The sequence below is a fragment of the Microchirus variegatus genome (genome assembly GCF_963457635.1).
Source record: "Microchirus variegatus genome assembly, chromosome: 5".
NCBI lineage: Eukaryota > Metazoa > Chordata > Actinopteri > Pleuronectiformes > Soleidae > Microchirus > Microchirus variegatus.
In genome coordinates this window covers 11,610,230-11,632,909 of record NC_139806.1, presented here as the reverse complement: position 1 = coordinate 11,632,909, position 22,680 = coordinate 11,610,230, and the positions used below count along the sequence as shown (strand labels likewise).

The 22,680-nt window shown below is 41.0% G+C and overlaps 2 protein-coding genes across 4 annotated transcripts; one reads left to right on the top strand and one right to left on the bottom strand.

Moving 5' to 3' along the window:
• Positions 1 to 3,416: 3,416 nt before the first annotated feature.
• cdc73 (cell division cycle 73, Paf1/RNA polymerase II complex component, homolog) lies at positions 3,417 to 21,674 on the bottom strand. Of its 3 annotated transcripts, none has more exons than XM_083890025.1 (17): positions 21,539 to 21,674; positions 20,283 to 20,388; positions 16,500 to 16,569; positions 16,233 to 16,295; positions 15,990 to 16,042; positions 15,545 to 15,633; positions 15,156 to 15,369; positions 14,514 to 14,612; positions 13,898 to 13,976; positions 12,577 to 12,641; positions 7,409 to 7,466; positions 7,026 to 7,061; positions 6,810 to 6,897; positions 5,968 to 6,129; positions 4,736 to 4,836; positions 4,347 to 4,488; positions 3,417 to 4,241 (listed from the first exon to the last, which is right to left on the bottom strand). In XM_083890025.1, exons 1-17 carry the CDS (start codon positions 21,667 to 21,669, stop codon positions 4,205 to 4,207), a joined length of 1,593 nt encoding a protein of 530 aa, XP_083746151.1. In that variant the 5' UTR covers positions 21,670 to 21,674; the 3' UTR covers positions 3,417 to 4,204. The 3 variants fall into 3 exon arrangements, 2 of the variants coding, with proteins under 2 accessions (XP_083746151.1, XP_083746152.1); XM_083890026.1 differs by having other exon boundaries at positions 14,517 to 14,612; XR_014592828.1 differs by lacking the exons at positions 3,417 to 4,241; positions 4,347 to 4,488 and adding an exon at positions 7,204 to 7,235.
• Positions 10,412 to 11,674, top strand: LOC310926661 (beta-1,3-galactosyltransferase 2; the record flags this gene model as incomplete). Its single annotated transcript, XM_083888845.1, has 1 exon — positions 10,412 to 11,674. One exon carries the CDS (start codon positions 10,412 to 10,414, stop codon positions 11,672 to 11,674), a length of 1,263 nt encoding a protein of 420 aa, XP_083744971.1.
• Positions 21,675 to 22,680: the final 1,006 nt, after the last annotated feature.

The following is a 22,680-nucleotide window of genomic DNA, read 5'->3' as shown; positions in this document are numbered from 1 at the left end:
AGCATCGTCACACAACATTATGAGCTTCTCTTACAGTGTTTCTGCTCACTGTTAGATTCAGAGAATTCACTGCAAACTATGACTTACTCTCACAGATGGGTAAAGAGGACCATGTCCCATTTATACATTGTGCAGTTGCAGCATTGTTTTTTTCTTCATATCCATCGTCACATTTTATCCATACCCTGCGTTCGTTCTTATACCAACCGTCCGGAGGAGCCTTGTAATTTCCATTGACAATAGTTGGTGGAATGCAGGCATTTTCATCTGGGAATGAAGAAAAGAACGTCATTTCTGTACATAACCCGACATCTACAAATAAACTGATAACTACCCCAAACTATTGAATACTATAACTAACCCTAAATAAACTGATAACTACACCCAAACTACTGAGAACTACACCAAATCAAGTGACTACCCCCAAACTGCTGATAATTAACCCCAAATTACTGATAACTACCCTAAAATCACTGATAACTATCCCAACTGTATTATACAGCCGTATCGATGACAAAGGCAAAAGCCACTGATAACAAACCCAAACCACCCTAAACTTGAATAAATCGGTGTTAAATATAAAATAAAAATGTACAGTTTAGACATGCTCTGCTGTTCATATGCGAAACTATTCACTTTAATAAAATCGTGTATATTTATGACCTGGTTAAAGATAGTTAAAGTGCTATCAATGAGTGAATAGCTTTAGACACTTACCTATACATTGCGGTTTATGAGACCATACGCCACTCTGACATGTGATTGTTGCCCACCAACCCTCCACAGCAGGTTTAAGTCTGCTGTTACAGGCATACTGGAGTTTGGTCCCATGAGAATATGTCTCTTGTTCAGGAACTAAATAACCACCATCCAGTTTGGGAGCAAGACAAGGATCAGCGTCGCTTTGAGCTGAAACAGAGACAAGTGAGAACACAAGTGTTTTTGCTTTGGAAACAAATCAAAATGACTTTTTAAATTTCTTTGTTCTTACCGTGTAGCCCTCCTGGAAACCAGATCAGAAGAATAAATCCAAAATATTTCATCCTCATTATGGCAGCGATGAAATTATTGCAGGATGAAACAGAGCGAGGATCCACAGCTTAAATCCAAACAAGTTAATTATTAACGGCAATGAGTCAACACGTCTGTAGCTCTGACTCGGTCTTATCATACAAAATGGAAAACATTGTATCTTATATACATGATAAGATGTAGATGATACACAAAATTCAGTTTCTCTTTTTTTTTTGATGTTTTCAAACATTTAACTGTTTTTCAATGTCTGCCTATATTTTTGATGTTGTATCTATTTACCTCTGCATGCCTTTAACCAAACCTTAAACACACACTCCCTAATATATACTGTATATATAGTCCTTTAGATGTCACCTTTATTAGTTTTGACGCTATTACGCATCTCATATAAACGTATAAATACAAATTTGTCATAACAGCAGACATAGCATTTTACATTATTAATACTGCGCTCACTACATTGTGAACCAAAAACATTTTACTAAACCATCTCCATACTCAAGATTTGGCGCCTGCAGTTTTATGGATCAACTAGTATTAGTGGAATTCATTCACAGCATTTAGCAGTGTTTTCCCTGAAGAAACGCAACAAAGAACATCGACCACTGTGTGTTGGTGTAAACACCAGATTTCAAAATGATTTACCGAAATACTGTGACAGGAGGTCAGTGTTGCAAAATGCCAAACACAATCATGACAAAGGTCAGACTTTAGAAACAGAAGTGAATGTCAGTAAAACAGTCTCGCTATTCTGTATTATTCTTTATTTTAAAACATATATTAATGTAATATATTTATTTATTCCTCATTCTAATTGATTAGGATCAGGGAAACAAACAAACAACAGATGATTGGTTGTTTTAAATAGTCCGTGCTTATAAGAAGCTCCACTGACAGGCATACTCTTTAATTCTCACTACGTATTGTTTTGCATTATCATATTAACAGTTAATAACATTGTTGTTGTATACTCTGATGCGTTCAAGTGTCTTTTTAAAAAACAGTTATGCTTGAGGCTATTTTACTGAAATGAGTCAGCTGGTTGTCAGGTTTCAGTTTATGTCATCACTGATACTTTTATTGGGTTCCTCCTGCTCCCGTGTGCATTCACTCAACATTCTATCACAACAGTTGACATTTCATGTGCCCATTACTGTCAGTTTGAGCTCCACGGTCACAAGGACTCACTGAACGACATCATCGAATCTCAGCACAACCCAATAACTGGGCTACAGTGAGCACGGCGACCTCAGAGAACACCATCATCTCTATCCTTGATAAAGTCGTCTATTTTCTCCTGGGTTTACTTCCTTTCATCATCCTTGATGATCTATCCTTTTTCCAGTCTGTGAACTGAACAAAAAGGCACAAGCGTGCCACTGTGTGGAGAATAAAGGGTCTGCTGACATAACAAAAATTATTTGCCTGGTTTAGCTGAAGAAACCATGAATCATAAACGTCCTCAGACCATCTTTTTTTTCTCCTTTCATTTTAATTTATTGCCTCGGACTCCTCATGTCTACGTTTGCCTTTGAAGTTAATCAGCCGCTGTGCAAACAGTGCTGCGGATGATGAAATGCTCATAAATTTTAATTTAGGAGAAAAAAAAAAATCCCCCTCCAGACATCATCTGCCAACAAGGACGCAGAATTACATCCAGTGAGGTTATGGAGACACGCTCTCAAAGACTGGAGGAAACGTGATGCAGTTTACTCGCTGCTGTTTTTATGAGCCGACATCAACAAACACCAGCCTGAGTTTACTAAGATGTTTTAATTATTCTCAGAGCAGCAGCAAAATAGGAAAATAATTTAGCTATGGAGGATCACAATACATTCCACATCTCTTCAAGTGATGCACTTAAACCTATTTTTCTCATGTATCCCTAATCTCGTTAGCTTGTTTTGATATTTGTAATACGTTAACATATGTTGTGCAGTTGATTTAATAGGTACAGCTGTTCTTCAACGCAAATATCCTGGAACAGAAGGCTACTGCTGCACGAGAATGACACTCCTACCGATTTAATAAATGCACTGTGTAACTAATAAAAGTGGAAAGAGATTGTATTTGTGTACCTGTAGACATCCAGACGAAACGCGTCGCATCAATAAAGAAGATATGACTTGACCCTTTAGTTTGCAGGAGGTATTTTGTCATCCATGTGTACAGGTGGATTTCCACTGCAGGTTAAGGAGCTGGTTTAAACTTCAGGAACCTTAAATACCAGACACAGGCCGTTGTTAGGAGAAAAGAGAAGCAAAGATTATTTAAACATCCATTTCTGCAGACACTGTCAATATTATATAAAACCAAAACCAAGCTCCTGAGAAACAGTTTACAACAGGCAGCAGGGAAGCATTCGTTTCTCTGAGGCTTTATTGTTTTTTTTCCCACATGATGACTTAAAGCAGTATGTGCATCATGACTCTCCTGACAGCACAACACCAACAAAGAAGAAATTAATGAGGCCATTGCATGACCAGGAACTGTGCTGATCTGTCCGATAAACAAAAAAACAAACAAAAAGCGAGGAACTGGCTGCATGACTGGGGTCAATTCTTGGAACCAGATCAGAGCAGTTTTCCAACTTAAAGCTCTCATCTGCCTCCTCCCCCGTTCTCCTAAAAGACTTTTGGCTCCGACATGTTTTTGTTATTTATGTACATTTCAAATCACAAACACCCTAAATGGAAAACATGAAAGCACGAAGTCTCTTTCACCAAACTCGGTGTCTGAGGGTCACGTTTAAGTTGCCCTCAGTCTAAATTGTTTTCCGAGTTGAATTCGCAATATTCTCCATCACCACGTTTATTTAACGTCTCTTTTAATTGTTTCCACAGTTACTTTGCCTTTTTATATAAAACATTTTGGTATTTTTGTTTGACTACATGATAACATTAGAAAACAATTACAACCGAAACACAAAACAAAATTCCAGAAATCTCTTCTCCAGTGTCCAGGGCAACAAATCCAGCGAATTGCATTAGGAGTCCGAGGAAATGTCAGGAAGACCACAAGGTAATCTGTCCTTAAAACAGGGAGCGTGGTGGAAGATGGGATGGCAACTTGGGTGAGAGTGGATACAGCTGTAAGAGGCCATCAGTGGAGAGTTGGGAGTTTGGAGAAATCATGGGTGGGACTTTGATAGATGGACACTGATCTGGATTCAGAACCTGAGGTGAGCCTTGTGTTTCACCATGTATCTGGAGAACGATAAAGATTAGACTGGTTAGTTGGCACCAGAACGTCTTCATCAATGACAACATTTCAAAAGAAATAAAAATGATTGTGTGTACAAAAATAAACACCTGTCAAGGGTTTCCCAAAAACGCAAGAAAACAGGCCGGTCCAGATGGCGCCTGTGGTGACTTAACTCCAGGACGGTCACATCCCACTTCTGCACATTGGGGTCCGTCTTCGCCTCATCATACTTTAAATGAAAGGCTCGAACTGGAGGGAAACAGCAGCACATTTAGAGAAGCTAAAATCAGCCATGTGACTAAAGATGAACTTAAACTGGCATGCTCACATTAAGCCAGCCACTGCACTCTGTAGGCTAAATGTAATTAATATAATCTTTGCAAATTCAGAAAATAATTTAGCAGCTGAACAGAGAAAGCCAACATTACAAAAACCACAAGCTGATATCTTGTTATGAGAGGAATAACTAAATGTATAATGCGAGTATATTGCTCACTTTTGGCGAATATGTCGACAGGAGATCCATCGGGCAGCAGCCACGGCCAGCCTTTAAACTGCCAGGCAGGTCCCTGCACACACACAGCCACCACTCGATCCCTGCAAAGAAAACATGCACAGGTTGTTGCATAAAACCAAGTTACCACTGCATCATACTTGAATGAACAATGCTACATGTATGTAAACTGCAGATATGATTCACTTTGTAATGTATGCTTCTTTATGCAAGTGGCACCAAAGTCAACAGATAAACAAAGGTGTGTGACTATTCTGGTACAACACACCCAACAGCAGGAAAGAAGGATTTGCAACAGGGCACACAACCACATCCTCTCCTAACATCGACAAAGAGACTTGCATTTAACCACTGCTCATAGTAAAACTCATTATAGAACACCTTATACCAACACTCATTCACACTAAGCCATATTAGTCAGACCGTAATAACAGAATTTCACAGACGCCAACAGTCCAGACATCTGGAGTGTGGCCGTTTCACAAAATGACTCAGAAGAAAACCAGTTGAAACTAAAGACTGCTCATCTTTGGAGAGAATTTTAAATCAGCGCTGGGCACGTTAACGGCCGTTAACGGTGGCAACATCAATGCATGTAAATATGAGTCTCTAAAGTAACGCTAAAGTTTAAAAAAACAGAGGCACACATACACAGTACACAAGTACGCTGGTTATTTGTAGCGATGCTCTTTTCGTTTAATCAACAGACCGCTCCAGTTTGACTGTAGGCGAGCTAACGACGCTAAACGAGCTGATGCAGCTAACAGAGCTAACTGGTAAACGGTGCCTGGACTCCGGTGTTGCGGCACGTAAACATGACGCCACATGCGTCTTTTTCCAGTCAGTCGTCATGGAAACGTGTCGTGCGTTAATCTAGTGCTGAGCACTCATTTTAATTTTACTCCATGCTAATTACAGACGGATCCTCCATCCTTTAGTGGACATAATATAAAATGTAGCTGTCAGGCCGAACCCATCTACTGGTCCAATATTAAGTGCTATTCACTTGCACACCCACATTTATAAACATAGATCCCAGAAAAATCCCAGAATTCCCATTTAAATGCTTCACCATTGGAAAAGACAAGACGGGGATTATTTATTCATTAAAGAATTAGAAAATTAATGTTAACATGATACTACAGGAGTGGAGACCTTCCAGGTTTTCTGCACCAAAGAGGGAAAATGTTAATGAACATAAAGTGAAGGCTCACCAGTCCTGTGGTGCCAGTTTGAGAGGCTGATCGATGACACGATACGGCACAGTGACACTCAGTGTGGCTCCACCAGGCTGGATCTGGTCTTTGCGCCTCTGAAGCAGAACCTCATTGTCACGCTGGATGCCACCTTTCTTTTTCTCTTCTGAAGTAATAAACCTGGCGCGGCACCGAGACAAAATTTGTATTTTATTTTAAAGGGGAAAAAAGTGTAAGGAAGTGATGAAATGCAGTGCGTTTTCTGCTTTAAAATAAGCTGCAAACATTAGCCTGTCAGGCTAAATAGCTTTCATTTGACAGGTGAAACAGGACGACTTGAAAAGGTCTGTGGCATTTCATACATTCTCGTGTTGAGTTACAGTGAATGAATGAAGCTCAGTTCAGCACTGGCACATTCACCGTGGAGTGGTCGCACACTGAGTGGAACCTGAACCTTGATGCTACTGTACATGGCAGCAGCTATTTAGCTGTTAGATTAGGAAAAGTTTGGATCAAGCTGAGCAACAAGAGTTCATTTGCAAATCCACTTCTTAATCGGATGCTACAACCTATTCTCTTATGACAGTAAAAAAAGGAAAATTGCAGTTGGAACATATAAACAGGCTCAATTACACTTTTGTTATGTTGACATTTACTCAGAATGTCCCCGTTACTCCTGGGTAACATTTGAAAACAGACTTTTGGAAATGAAGACGCTATTTAGCTGAATTTAATGAATAAACAAAATGAACAAACTGGGAACACTGTTGGGACCTGTGCTGTGTGGCATATTTAAGATTTTTTTCCCCCTATTGTTTTGATATATATATTTTTTTTGATAAAAAAAATTGACTTCATACTTAAGATCCTGCAGAAGATCCTTAGCATTGAGCATTGTGATGAGTGAGGTGGTGGCAGCAGGGATGATAATGATGGGCGTCCGTGAACCTGTTGAGAAACGTCAAAGTAAAACATGAAAATAGATACAAAGACTTGGACCATAAACAATAATATAATAATGAGCAGATGTGTTTTTTCTTTTATGTAAAAGAAAAAGAAAAAAAAGATGAATATACCTTTCTTTTGATTAGGTGGAGGTCTGGCTTGTGAAACTACAGGGAAAAACAGACGTGTAAATGTATAAACGCATACAAACATGTCTTTACACAGACTGTCACAGGTTAATCCTGTAATGAGTATTGTATATTATTGTTATTGTATTTATTATTATTACACATCGACTTGCCTGCTTACTTGTAGAATAATGAAGAGCTTCCTCACTGTTCCTACAGAACATTTAACCCAACACAAATGGACACCTATGCCCCAAACCCACTGACACACTGGAAACTCACATTTGGTGAAAGTCACAGGCTCTAAACATTCAGTCATTTAAACAAAAATGCTAACAATTTGCATATGTATGAGTGTATGCTGATATTTTGAGGTGAACACTAACCTGGACGAGGAATCGGCTGCAGCGCTGGTGTCTGGGCTTTCCGGGCAGAAGCTCCTTCCTGGGGAAAAAAAACAACACCCCAAATTAAGTAAACTAGGGCTGAATGATTTGGGCAAAATATATTGTGATTTTTGTATGATATAATGTGATTGCACAATTAGTCATTGTGCCGAGTACAGAGACATGAAATGCAAAACCTGGAAACCTGCAGTAAGCGGTAATAATGCAATGTCTCAAAGCAAACTATCAGTAATATCCACTTGTATCATTTGAGCGAACGTGCATCAATTTACTGGCCACATAAAGAACACAATTCCCAGCACATACCATAATATCCAGCTTAAAGTTAGTATAGCATCTTTAAAGCACGGTCGTTACTTTCCATCCAAAATTTGGATAGTCATTCAAACGTAGGGGGAAAGGTCAAACACCTTTGAGCTCAAAATATAAAGCCGAGCAGCACACGAGACTGTTACATGTATTTGCTGCTTGGTCCAGCAGAGGGCACTGCAAGCGTAGCTTGGCCACAGATCCACTAATGTCCTCTCTTGGCCATTGTGATGTTATATTTTGCTGTGAAAATGATGAACACAAGCAAGCAATGTGTCATCTTGAGCAGACATTCACTGAATATCTTCGAAAGGAACAGTGCGTCATGTAGTATTTGTTCCCTGCCTTATTCAGGGTAAACAAAGAAAATACTGCTCCCAGCCATTAATTGGTACAATTAAAATGACAATGCATGAATGAGAGAATTGAGGCAACAGACTCAAATGGTTGAATGAGCAGAGTAGAAAGAATGTTTTAATTAAGCATCCTTATCATTGTCCTGCACAAGAGACTGGCAGGCGAGGAAAAGACAGGAACAGGGGCATTGAGCTGCACTGTCAATGTTTGCACAGGTTAAGATGATGGATGATTTTTTCCTCAGCATGCCAAACTGTGATAACGCCTTATTGCTCTCTCAGAGGAGTGGGCATGAATACATATAGGTCAGAAGCCCAACCCCCCTCCCACCTCAACAGAGTAGGCAGCAACAGCAGCAGCAGTGATGGCGTAACGTGGTGGGAGAATGTACTGCCATCAAGCCTGAAGCTGCTTTACAGAAGAAAAAAAAAACTGACACAATTGACAGCACTGCTTCCTGTTCATCGTTCTCCTCCCAGGCTGCTCTCACCCTTCTAGCCCTCACACAGACAAGACGCTGCGCTGAAGGACGAAAACAAGGAAAGGATAATGGAAGAAAAAAAGAGAGGAGATGTTCATGGGGGGAGGGAAGATGACATGCAAGCATGTGAATCAAGAGGAAGAAAGCAGCAGCGCAGGACCAAAAGCACTGGCGTGTAATTTAGAAGAAAAGCTTAGCCCGACAGTGATGCACAGCTTGTGGAACATCCAGGGATTCACTCCTTGGATCCACTGCTGCTTTGATATTTGCACTATGATATAAAAGGACTGAAAGGAATCAGGCTAACTGCCAGCTACAGACCTCCCTCTGGCCAAAGGTGGCGGTGGACGCAACAGCAGCAACATTTGCATCAAGCCTCTGGAGACAATGCGCCAAAAACAGAGACTGCAACACAGACGCTCCGACATATGATCTGCTGATGCACAGACACGCTGCTTTTTCATGCAGCTCCTGGAGGAGATTTGATTTGATTTCATAGTGACTAATATACTAACAACATTAACATTACTTTCTAATGAACTAAGGAAGCAACTGTGCCACGTCAATGTGAATACACGAGGATCCAGGCTGGATGTTATTGTGGTTTGACTGGGAGAGCAGAGCAAAGACCAAGAAGCTACAGAGTCTGCAATTGCTTTTCATCATATGCAGCATTGGATATCAAGAAAAGGCTTGGATTAAAACATGTAAGTGTTTTGTAGTACAAGCTACAATGCAAATGCACAAAATTACAAAATAATGTGCCACGCTGCAAAAACCAATGACGAGGTGTTTTATGCAACATGCAGTTTAAAGGGTGTTGTCTGTTTTAACAAGAATCACTCTTTTTTTCTGTTGATGCATGCAAAAGATCACATGAGTCTTCCTGTGCTTCTGCAAGCTCTCACAAACCAGTCTTTGTGTTGTTGGGGTCCTTTAAAAGGGCAGCATGTAATTCAGTCAAAACTGAGAGAACACACAAACTTGGGCTAATCTTAAGCATTTCTTACATGCTCTGAAAAACAGTTAAACATTATCTTTAGCAAATTACTGACGATTATGAGACATAAAGCAATGCTGAGCATGTAAGCAGTCTGATGCTTGAGTTAATCAAGTCTAAAGTAATATACTTTAATGGTAAACAAGTCCACATTTATGGGTTTTCCTGCACATACATTTTTGAATAAAAAGGAACTGCCACTGACCGCAATCTAAAATACACCACTCAAATGTTTCTGCAACTTTTCTGGGCCACCGCAGATGGGCAAGACCGAAAAGTGAAAGGCAAAGACAGCAGCATGAATAAACACACAAAAAGATACAGACAAAGATAAGGAGTTAAAGGTAAGATCTGTGCTTACCCTTAGGAGAGTCATGTGTGAGAACAGAGATGAAAGAGATGTCTTGTGACTCATCATCTCAAAGAAAATCGATGGTTGCTTTATTCAAACTACATATTGACTAAGGCTAACCAACTTGGGGAAAATATGTAACAGTAATTTTTTGGTAAGTAAGTTTTCACTGAGCATTCTTGTTACACAGACAAAACACCTTAAATATTTAGATCGTCTTGCTCTTGTTCCAATTGGAGCTGCTTTAATGCGACATGGTGTGTGTATTTGATGTTCTTTTTATCCCCATCTTCTAATTTCTAGGGAACCACTGGACATCAACGAATGGGTTTAACGAAATGGGATGTCAACACAGGGTCAAAGTCCCTTAACTGACTCACCAGATAGACTTTAGTTTTTCTTCAGGGATCGATACCTGGCCAAATGCTGCTGAGGAGCGGCCTTCTGAGTGTAACAACGGAGTGAAGCACAGCCAGCAGAACCATGCAGTGGAGACGGCGCCACTGCTGTACACACACAGCTAAATTCCTCTCACTGTTGGGTGTATTGGTCTTTCTAGTCCACCAGGTGTGGCTGCCCAGGCTAACAGGTATGCCATGGTGGAGAGGCCATCCTGTGGTGTATGGAGGAGGTGGACTTCAAAATACCAAAGCCAAAGTGAACATGAGCTCCCAACATTCAATGTGGAGATTTGTTATTGTTCCACAGTCAGCTACCAAGGCTGAAGCCAATGCAAGTTCCCATGAGAAGGAGGACTTCTCTCCTCAAGGAGCCCCAGGTTTTGAGAATGCTCTGGCAGGCAACACAAGCCAAAGTGAAGAGGGAGAAATGAGTAACATAAGTCATGGGCCTTTCCATTATATAATCAATGAGCCAGACAAATGTGTAAAAATGAGCCCCGCACCATTTCTGGTGTTGCTGATAGCTAGTGAAGCTCGGAAGGTGGAAGCAAGGAATGCCATTCGTCAGACATGGGGGAATGAGAGTGTTGCTCCAGCTCTGGGATTCATCCGACTTTTCATGCTGGGGAAAAGTGAGGGGGAGCTCGGACTTTTACAACAAAGGATGCTCGAAGCAGAGAGCCAGAGGCATCATGACATAATTCAGCAGGATTTTCTGGATTCTTACAAAAATTTGACTATTAAGACATTGATGGGTATGAACTGGGTGGCAATGCACTGCCCACAAGCCAGCTATGTCATGAAGACAGACAGTGACATGTTCGTCAACACAGAGTACCTAATTTATAAACTTCTCAGGCCAGAGCTGAATCCCAAAAAGAACTACTTTACAGGAAATAACATGAGAGGCTTTGCACCCAACCGAAATAGAAACAGCAAATGGTACATGCCCCCAGAACTGTACCCAAATGAAAAGTATCCCACCTTCTGTTCTGGGACTGGTTATGTCTTCTCTGGAGACTTGGCGATTAAAATCTACGAGACATCTCTACGCATTCGCCACCTGCACCTCGAGGATGTTTACGTGGGAATTTGTCTGGCCAAGCTCGGCATTGAGCCCACACCACCACCCAATGAGTTCCTATTTAACCACTGGCGAGTATCTTACTCAAGCTGCAAGTATAGCCACCTGATAACATCGCATGGGTTTCACCACAATGAACTACTTAAATATTGGCATCACTTGCAAAACAATAAGCACAATGCCTGCATCAATTCATTTAAAGAGCGAGCGGGCAAGACTCACTCAGTCAGAATGAATGCAACAGACAGGCTCAATCACTGATACTTTTGTACTTACAAGCTCTGTACCAATGGGAAATTGTACAATCTATATCAATTTCAAGGTCAAATGACTCTTAAGTAGTCACTGGATATTTACTGGCTCCAGTTCAAAACAGTGTAGTAACAGAGAAGTCATGATCATGGTTTTCGCTGCAATGGGAGAACACAGTGTAATTACCGTAATGAAAACACGCTGTATCATTGGTAACCTGTGCCATTTCAGTCAAATTTTCACCCATCTAAATTGAAGCAGCATAGCTAAACGCAGAAAGACATGCATGTTTACCAACAATGGGAAAGAAGTCAATCACCCTTTGAAATGATTTACCTTTCAACATGCTTTAAATTAAAACGTGTGTAAAAGTGGTTTGTCCAACTCGTGAAAAACTGGTGATTTGGTACACTATTATCATTGTTTGTAGAAAAGATTAAAAAAAAAAAGTGAGCCAAAGGTGATTTTTTTGTATTGTTCTCTCATATCGTGTACATGCTGATACAAACTCAAAACTGATGATTGATGTAGTGCTAATAAACATTTCAACAAACATATCAAAGTGTCATGGAGGTCTTTAAAAAAACGAACACTTTTCAACAATGTGACCATACATTTTACATGCATCAAATGATCTAAACAGGGGTGGAAATTACAACCGTAATGTGCATTTCAGAAGTTGATTTAGTGCAACATTTCCTCTTGTTCACCGAGTAACAATATGGCTGGTTAAGATAACACCTCTCTACTAATGTTTCTTTCCGGTCTGTGGAACAGTCGAACTTGTTTTAGCAGATCAAATATCAAGCATCAGAGACAGTACTTTTTTTGGATTGGTGCAAATTAAAATTCACATGTACTGTGTCGCCCTTTTTCGTAAATCTACAGCAAACAAAAAGCTTTGTTCTTACCGTCACTGACTTCAGCGTCATGCCGTGGTAGGTGCCCATGGTGTCAATCTTGAAACCCTCAGTTTCTACAAAAAAATGTAAATGTAGGGAGTTGAGGATGTTGAAATGTTTATATACATTTCGTCAAACTGGCCAGCACATTTTTAGCAATATAGAAAACATCAGACAAGAGATCTTTAAAAAATAAAAATATTCAGAGCAGACATTGTGCTACCAAAAGCCTTAAGAAATTATTTATATCATTCCTTGAGGTCCTTCTTCATCCAACTCCAACTGCAATACTGTATTGTAACTTAATATTATGGAAATTAAACCAACATCACATTTGGGCTTTATAAAATCATGTATCGGCAAAGGGCATGGGGTGTTTACAGTTATCAATAAAAACGTGATTTTTCTCTTAACGGGTACTTCCTGTGATAATTACCAGAAATACATCACACAAAGAAACTGGGATAATACAAATTTTTTTCCTCGCAATCGATCCATTATTTTTATCACTTGTCCTTTAAGGGTCAATCCCGGCTGACACTGTGCCAGAACTGGGCAGGTTCCAGTCCACCACAGAGCAGGCTTTTAGCTAGGATTTTTTTAGAGGGTGTCCCCCCTTGCCCTCCGGAACTCTGCTCTTCACTCTCCTGCATTGTACGCCGCTGTACGCGGATCAGTCACATCCAACGCAGAATGGATGGATGAATTTTTTTATGGGCAGTTTTATCCACACATCCATATAATATGACACATACATAATGATCTTTATGACGAGGATAGAGTACAGTCGTGAGGGAAATACAGCGGATCCAAGTAGATCTTAGAAAATGTGTTGACAAGTTCTGAAGAGCGCACTTTTTATTGTTTTCACGCCGTGGTCTCATTCTTTCTTTAGAAGACGCTTTAGCGCTGTAATAAAGGGAATAACAGATGCATCAGATGAGCTGATCTCTTTAGTTAACTGCTCAAAGGACGAGGGAGAGAAGAGAGTGCTGTCGCAGGGAGTTCATAATCCGCGCCAGCCAAGTTTCGCTTTTACGCAAAGAGACTCCAGCATTTAATAGGTGCCGTTCCACCGTGTACTCACATCTTGAGGTATACGCGCAGGTATACAGGCGCGTGCAGGCCGTAGTTTTTGCGACCAGCACGCGCCTGTCTATACCTGCGCGTCATCATAACATAACGTTTCGGTGGTTATCGGGGGAAAAACAGGGCGTCTTTAGGGTGTCCTGCCAAAAAGTAGGGCGTCTAATTTCTTATCATTTTCAGTACAGGCTAAAATCCTGCCACAGAGCCAACATACAGAGATAAACAAAAGAATAAAACTCACCCTCTTTTCCTTTGAATCGCTCCTGATCGTATCTGTTGTAAGCAGCAGGGACAGGCTGCTTGTTCCTTAAGGATGGGTCCTGGAAAACAGAGGATACACAAACAGTAACAGTAAATATCAATCGTCGGTACAGTCCAACTCTCAAACTCCAGGATGAAGAGGTGCTGACAGCTAAAAAACAAGTTGTGTATGCACAGGAATAGAAGACGACGGCCTTTTGTGAAGTAGAATATAGTAATGAGTGGTGTCATGATTCTCCAATTCCATTTTAAGGTCGACTCTGATACCTCACCAGTTAGTCCACCCTTTGTCATGTTCAGCAGGTCTCCGTGATGAAACTTGAGTTGAAGAAACTGCACAATGTATTGTTGTCAAGGAAAATGTGTACCATGGCATGGAGAGTGGGTCCGAGGAATAATTATAGATTTGAATGCATCAGAGATGCAGGACGTGTACCTAGCAACATGCCTTTAATCGCCATTTTGTAGTAGTAGCACATAAGAAAAACAAGAGGGTGCAGCTCTCATTAACTGGTTTAGAAAATAACATGGTAATGAATGATAACAACTACTGTAAAACATCAAAAAGAAGTATATAAAAAAGAAGACATTCTTACCACCTGAGTAGTGTTCTGTGCTGGTCTCTGTTCTGGTGCTCGCCCTTCTTCTCTGGCTTTCACTGACTGAAGAATGGCAAATATATTCTTGGAGAAATTCTGGAAGGGTAAAAGATAGATATATTTGCAATATATACAAAATGTTTTGTTTTTATGATTTGGTAATGATGTTACAGGATATATAATCAAAGGCTTTGGTGGAAAAGGGGTAGAAAGTGACTTCTCATCTTTCTTAGGGTAACAGAACTGGGTAGTGTGGGAGTGGGAGTGCATGTGAGCTGCTGCTAAAACCCTGTAGAAGATGATGATGAGCAACTGAAAATTAACCACTGTGAGCCAACACTGCCCCCTTCAGGAAATATATCACAATTTACACCATGATACTTTATGTAATGCTTAAAAAAAATAGTAAGTAATTACTGAGCTTAAAGCCAACTAACACTATCGCAAGTTTGACCAAGTCTGTAATGATGTAATGTAATGTTGACATATTGCTTAACACTTTGAGCAACATGTAGATTGTTTCACCAGATAAAGTGCAGCTGCTTTCTACTGCACACAGTAAGCAGGGTTCCCACGAACTTTGTAAACGTGTTTGCAGTGAAAGAACAGTGGGACTATTTTATTTTCTTAAACGCTGACCTTTCCAGTGCTCTGGAGAATGGTTGTCCTGGTTCTCCACACCCTCTCTCTGCTGACAATATCTCTGGTGACATCCACCTCTGCATCCACAAAGCTTCTCTGCTTCAGGGTTATGTCATCATCCAGATCCGTTTTGATGGTCGAACGTTTCTTGGCCATAATCTTGGCTTTGATGGCAGCAATTTTCTCCACCGACATGGCTTCTGAAAGCGATCTGGTCAAGGAGAAAGAGGAGAAAGGTAAACGATCATTTAAATCGCTCAGGAGGTGCAGGTGCTACCATAAAGTGACAACACGTTATCAATATTCGTCATCCCAGAATACAGTAAAAATCACAATATAAACATCACGTTTTAACTATAAATGGTGCAGATAAAGACCCATTTTACCTGATCTGGTCAGTCTGTACAATGCCCTCTTTGTGGCCTTCCAGACGGGCAGCGAGACGCTCCTTGTCCAACCGCACTCGTTCTTCATCCTTTAGACGAAAGCCATAACAACTATGTTAGCAAACTGCATTATTATATATTACAATCATTTTGTTAATTAATTAAAATTCAGCAGCCATTTCCAGAAAATCCTACAATTGTACAGCCAACTGAACTGTACCACTTTGTGGAAAAAGGCCTGTTGCAGGTATCAAAATTGTTACAAGCAAAAAGAATAACTAAATAAATAATAATAAAATAAATAATCAGAACATGTCTAGTAGAGAGACTGGAATTATGTGCACATCAGAGAATATCATTGAGAAGACCAATGCCATTTAAGGTTACCACTGTTTTGTATTTGTATGTATAGGCATTCAGTCTTGATATGGTTCCGTCAGCTTACCTCAATTCTTGGCTTTTTAGCTTCAGAAGATGCCTCATCTGCTGCTCTTTTGACTGAGAAGTGAAACAAAACATGCATATTACTTTAGTATATCTTTGTATCCAACACCCCATGACCAAAAGCTAATATTTAATAGAAAGCTTCTGTTAAAAGGGAAGTTGAAGCTTGCAGCAAAGGGTGTATTATTTAATAAATAAAATGTCATTGTTTCAGTTAATGGTAATGATAAAGCTGTAAACTTACCTTGTGTTGGCCGTTGCAATCCTATTTCTATAGGTGCACTTCTGTCAATACTTGATGATGTTGCTGCAATTGGAAAAACATTAGGTCACATATGATTATAGCTTCTTATTAGATCAAATGTACAAAGAATCATACACAAGAGGGCTTCAAATAACGATGAGAAACCAGGACAATACAGTGTGTGTGTACTGGAAACAAGTTGTAAACACCATAGACATGACAGATAGACACATTATAATCAATATAAATCTTATTTGTGCTACTTACAACTCTCGCCATTGAGATATAAGAGCAAGCCCTTTCGGTCAGGTCGTCTGACGACTGGGATGTTCTCTGTCTAAAAACAAAAACACTGCCAGGTTAGCTGTGAGCAATTCTGAAACATGTTGCATTAAATAATAATAATAATAATAATGCATTATATTTAAGGCGCCTTTCAAGACACTCAAGGTCGCCGTACAAAAAAAAAAAAAAAAAAAAAAAAAAAAAAAAAAAAAAAAAAAATACAAGGTAATAGCAACGGGTAGAGGGTTAAAGAGTCAGACGGAGTAGGCCTGTTTAAAAAGGTGGGTTTTCAGGTGGGATTTGAAGATGGCAAATGAAACAATGTTCCTGATGCCGGGGGGGAGGGAGTTCCAGAGGCGGGGGGCAGATCGGCTGAACGCTCTGGCCCCCATGGTGGTCAGACGGGCAGGAGGCACAATGAGGCTGATAGATGAGCCAGATCTTAGTGACCGAGAAGGGGTGTTGGTCTGAAGGAGGTCAGAGAGGTATGGGGGAGAGAGGTTGTGGATGGCCTTGAAGGTGAGAAGCAGAATTTTGAAATCGATGCGGAATTTAACTGGAAGCCAGTGAAGCTGTTGCAGAACAGGAGTGATGTGATTGATAGAAGGGATCCTGGTGATGATCCGGGCAGCAGAGTTCTGAGCCAATTGGAGTTTATAAATGGACTTGTGGGGAAGACCAATAAGAAGGGAGTTACAATAGTCCAGGCGGGATGTTACCAGGGAGTGGACCAGGATAGCAGTAGAGTTGGGAGTAAGGGATGGGCGGAGACGGTTGATGCTGCGTAGGTGGTAATAGGCAGACCGTGTGGTGTTATTGATGTGGGTCTGGAATGAGAGAGTGCCGTCAAGGACGACACCCAGACTCTTAACCTGTAGGGAGGGGGAAACAAAGGAGTTATCGATGGGGATTGTGAAACTTTGAGTGTTGGCGAGAGTGGATTTGGAACCTATGAGGAGAACCTCGGTTTTATCACTGTTGAGTTTCAGGAAATTGGAAGAGAACCAGGTTTTGATTTCTTGTAGACAGTTACATAGGGAGGAGGGCGGGAAGGTGGAGGTGGGTTTGGAAGAAAGGTAAAGCTGGGTGTCGTCAGCATAACAGTGGAAGTGGATATTGAATTTCCGGAAGATCTGACCAAGGGGGAGGAGATAGATAGTGAACAGGATGGGGCCAAGTACAGAGCCTTGGGGAACACCAGAGGAGAGGGGAAACGGTTGGGATGTGAAGGTTTTCAACTGGATAAACTGGGTGCGGCCAGAGAGATAAGATTTAAACCACTCCAAGGGCGTGTCGGAGATGCCAATAGATTGTAGTCTGTCGAGGAGGGTGGTATGAGAGATTGTGTCGAAGGCCGCACTGATAAGGATAGATAATAGGCCGGAGTCAGCTGCCAACAGTAGGTCATTAGTAATTTTAAGGAGGGCTGTTTCTGTGCTGTGACGTGGGCGGAATCCAGACTGAAACTGTTCGTAAAGGTTATTGCTATGGAGATAAGCATGTATCTGTGAAGCCACTGCTTTCTCCAGAATCTTGGAGAGAAAAGGTAGGTTGGAGATTGGTCGCAGGTTATTAAAGTCACTGGGGTCTAAACTGGGTTTCTTAAGTATAGGTGTAACAGCAGCAGATTTAAGAGTGGGCGGTACAGAACCAGAGGTGAGGGAGGAGTGAATGATAGCAGTTATCAGAGGTAACAAGGAGGGTAGACAGGAAATGACTAAGGAGGTAGGGAGGGGATCAAGTTGACAGGTCGATGTTTTAGATTTCAGGATAAGATCCGAAATGTCAGCAGCAGAGGGCAGTTGGAAGCTAGAGAATGCTTGGGATTCTCTAGCTTCCGGAGGAGAGGGAATGCAGGGGATTTGAGGGGTCAGCTGCTGATGGATCCTGTGTATTTTTTCATTGAAGAATAACATTAGGGAGTTACAGTGTTCTGAGGAGTAGAACTGTGCAGGAAGTGAGGTCGGAGGGCGTAGTGTGTTGTTAAGGACTGAGAACAGGGCTCGAGTATTCCCATTACCAGCACTGATTAAACCTGCATAGTATTGAGATTTGACTGAGGATATTGTGTCTTTGTAGAGAAGGATGTGGGTGTGATACATTTCTTTGTGAACGGAGAGTCCGGTTTTCTTGAAGAGCCTCTCTAGTTGCCGTCCCTTGACTTTAAGTTGTCGTAGATGCGGTGTGAACCAGGGAGCAGCATTGGTAAACGACACAGTCCTAGTTTTAACAGGAGCAAGTGAATTCAGCAGGGAATGGAGGCCATGATTATAGTGGGTAACCAGTTGATCAAGAGTAGATGAAGAACTGAGGCTGGGGAGGTTGTTAATGCCTGTGGTGAGATCAGCTAAATTAATATTTTTGATGTTTCGAAAAGAAATAAGCCTAGACTGCTTAACTTTCGTTAATCTTAAGGTAGCGTTAAAAGATATTAACAAGTGATCAGAGATGGTAAGGTCATTGGCAGAACAGTTAAAGGGAGTGATGCCAGAGCAGCATACGAGATCTAGGATATGGCCTTTAGAGTGGGTGGGGAAATCAACATACTGTTTAAAATCAAAACCATCCAGGCAGGATGTAAAATCCTTGGAGATGGTTTCGTTGGGTTTGTCCATATGGATGTTAAAATCACCAAGCAGAATTATATTGGGACATAGTGAGGTAAGGTGGGTGAAAAGAGCAGAGAAGTCATCAATAAAATCCTTATTTGGCTTAGGTGGACGATAGACAGTGACTAAAATAGTGGGAGTTGGACCATTCAGTTGAATAGCCATGGCTTCAAAAGATGAGTATGTCGTCAGTTTGAGAGACGAGATCTTCCAGGTCTCGCGATAAATTATCGCGAGACCTCCTCCTCTTCCGGTGAGACGGGGCAGACTGGAGTAAACAAACCCAGGTGGTGTAGCTTCATTGAGCTGAGAGAAATCATTAAGTTGTTGCCACGTCTCGGTTAGACATAAAAAGTCATACTTGCGGTCGAGGAGCAGGTCATGCAGCAGACGTCCTTTGCTTGTGAGGGATCGGATGTTAATTAAACCTACTTTGATGTCGCAACGGTCGTTGGATAAGCTAGCGTTAGCCGCCGCTCTGGGTATGCGAGCTAACACACTGTGGTCCACTTTACGGGTAGAGATTCTCGGTCGACGGCGTTTCGTGGACCAAATGGAGTTTATGGCAGTGGAGTCATCAATGTGGAAGTTTCGTCGGGAACCACGGTGGATGTATTTCCGATATGGCAGGCGAACGATGTCCGGATAGAAGCGCAGCGTCGGCGGGGAAGCAGTTGGATGAAACCGAACCTGGAGGAGCTCAGCAGCAGTGTATTGGAGTAGGGCTGAAGAAGGATTTAATAAGATGGACATAATAGTCCAGAGGAGAACAAGCCTCACAGGCAGGTAGATCCGCATGATGAGCGAGTGAGAGGCACCAGGAGATAACGGTCGGGAGGAGTAAGAGCACCACGAACAGGTAAAAGACGTCCATAAAGATAAACACACTCGGTGCTAACAGCAAGTCGTTTGCAGAAGAACCAGTGTGCACTATAAAACCAACATTTTTGTCTGAGTCAGGACGATAAAAGTTCAGATAACAGTTAAGATCAGGAAGGGGGGGCCGGAGAGCAGCGGCAGCCAACCGCGCCAGCGTACGCTCAACCGGAAAATGTTGAGTATAAAAAATACATGGAGTATAAAACACAAGTTTGTCCTGAAGTGATGAAACACTGACACAGATGTGATATAGAATATACAAAGAGGCCTTACTTACTGCAGCTCTTCGCACATAGGATGGATGGGGGAGATGCACATTATTGAGCAGGAACAAAATTGAGTCCAATGTGTAGTACTCTTTGGGCTGGCCCTCTTTACCAGTACTGGAAGTATAAAAAAAACCACACACACATAAATCAATAAAGATCACCGAGAACAACAACAAATTTAGTTAAATCTAGTACTGCTCTTGAAGTGCATCATAGGTTTCAATATTTTGGTTATCAACAGACCGTGTCACAAAATGTACACTCAACCTTAATACACCATAAATTTAAACTTAAATTTCTGTAAACTACACCGACTGCAAATTTTACTCCTAGTAAATACTGCATGGAGACTTTAAGTGCCTTATATTGATGACAGCATGACGTATTTGCCTGCAAGGATGGTGTGATGCTTGTCAAATGTCTGTAAGTGCAGGTGTGTGTATGATATAACAAGTAAAAAAGTTTTGTTGAGATCTTTAATCCACCCAGATTTTGTCTAGGTCAGGTTTTCATTCAAATGTAAATAATAGCATATATGTAGCCTACACTTTTTAGATAGTTGACTTACAAATATTAATCATGATCATAATCCATTTTGATATGGTCTATTCTTTAACATTGTGTTATGGACTTTCCTCTGTAAAAACACGACTAACTGCAGACAGGCAGCTGCAAGTCCAATGTACTGTAAATGATCAAATGTACAGAACATGACTTTCGTGCAATTCGCTTCAAAAGATCAAATCAACACTTGTTACAATAGCAACAATCTCCAAAACTTGGGTCCTGGACTAGCTAATAATTAGTTACTCTTGGAGAGCTAATCCTAACACGACTTGCAATTGCTACCCTACAGCACAGACGTTTGCAATGTTGACAAGGACGCTAATGTAATCATTACTAAAGAGCCATTACATCCTGCGAAGCAAGTGTTGACTACTCGGCAGCATTAGCAAGCGTCCCATTAGGAAAAGGTCACCATCTCAGCACATATTATGCATACCTTCACAAAAACAAAGTGTTAAAGAATAAAATTGACACACGCAGAGACTAACAAAGAAGTTATGTGAATTACACTGCTACGACTGAGCAAAAATGCGGAGTAGCCGAAGAGAGTGTCAAGTTATCACAACAGCGAGGAGTTGAGTTAAGTTAGCATCTTGCAGCTAGCGAGCTTTTCGCCGCTGCCAGGAGCACAAGGCATCGATTAGCTTCAGCTGTCGGCCTACAAACGCTACGTATATACATGTAAGCACTGACATACCCCCAGATTATGTAGTTGGTCTTGACATTCTTCGGCCAGGAGAACTCTCCAAATATAACTTCATCTCCTTTAGCGACGATTTCTTTTTTCTGGATGTTATACTGACGGAGAACACTCAACACATCCGCCATCTTCAGTTGTCTTGTAGTGGAGTGGTGTTTGCGAGGCCCCCAGTTATCAACAGCGCGTGGCCTCACAGAACGCCTGATCCGAAACGCAGCATAATGTGTATTTCCCAGAAAATTCAGTGGGGAACATTAGTCTAAATGTGTCTTTTTATTGTGTATTAATTTATTTTAGTGTGCATGCGTGTATTCTCACATTTTGCCTTTGATCCGAGCATGGACTGCCATGCCGGTCTCGAAAAAGTTACTTTAAAATTTGACTAAAATAGAAAAACAGTTGGACATTCTGTCTCACTATTCCAGACTATTATTTTCCACCCATCAAATTTCCTATTCAGACCATGATGCAACTTTGTTGATTTAACTGATGATTAAGGGCAATTCTGACTGTATGGTGTCTTACTCAAGCACATCATCCAACAGCAGCATTTTCCTGTTTTTATATAGGGGCCCACATTTTAAAGATTACAAAGCTATTGTGATCCAAATCACTATGTGCATAATATTATACTTCAGGCTACTTATTTCACTGCTAATCTCTTTTAATTCAATGCCGTCTGCCTGTCAGTGGTCAAAGTCATCAAAGGCAAGAGTACATTGGCAAGAGTTGTGCAGCCAAGAATACAACACGTGATAAGCAGCAAAGTGTTTATTAGTAGTTTACAGTGCTACTACAGACAAATACGTTTATATGGTGGTGGGGGAAAAAAAAAATCAGGGTGAAACACGTGAACTAACAAATAACTATCTCTTGTGCCAGACATTCAATGGCAAAATCATTAGTATTACACAAATATTTCAGCTTTACAGAATCTTGACTTTTGGTCACAAAGACAGTGGACATTATCAGCATTGTGTGGACAAAATCCTTCACAGTTACATGGTCAGGAGTTCATTTTTCCTTCATAAACTACACTAGAGAATACACTCTGAAAGTGCAAACCTCTCACTTTCCAACAGTGACAGTAGACTCCCCCATCTCACACAAGATCCCTATTGTTTAAATACAAGTGCCTG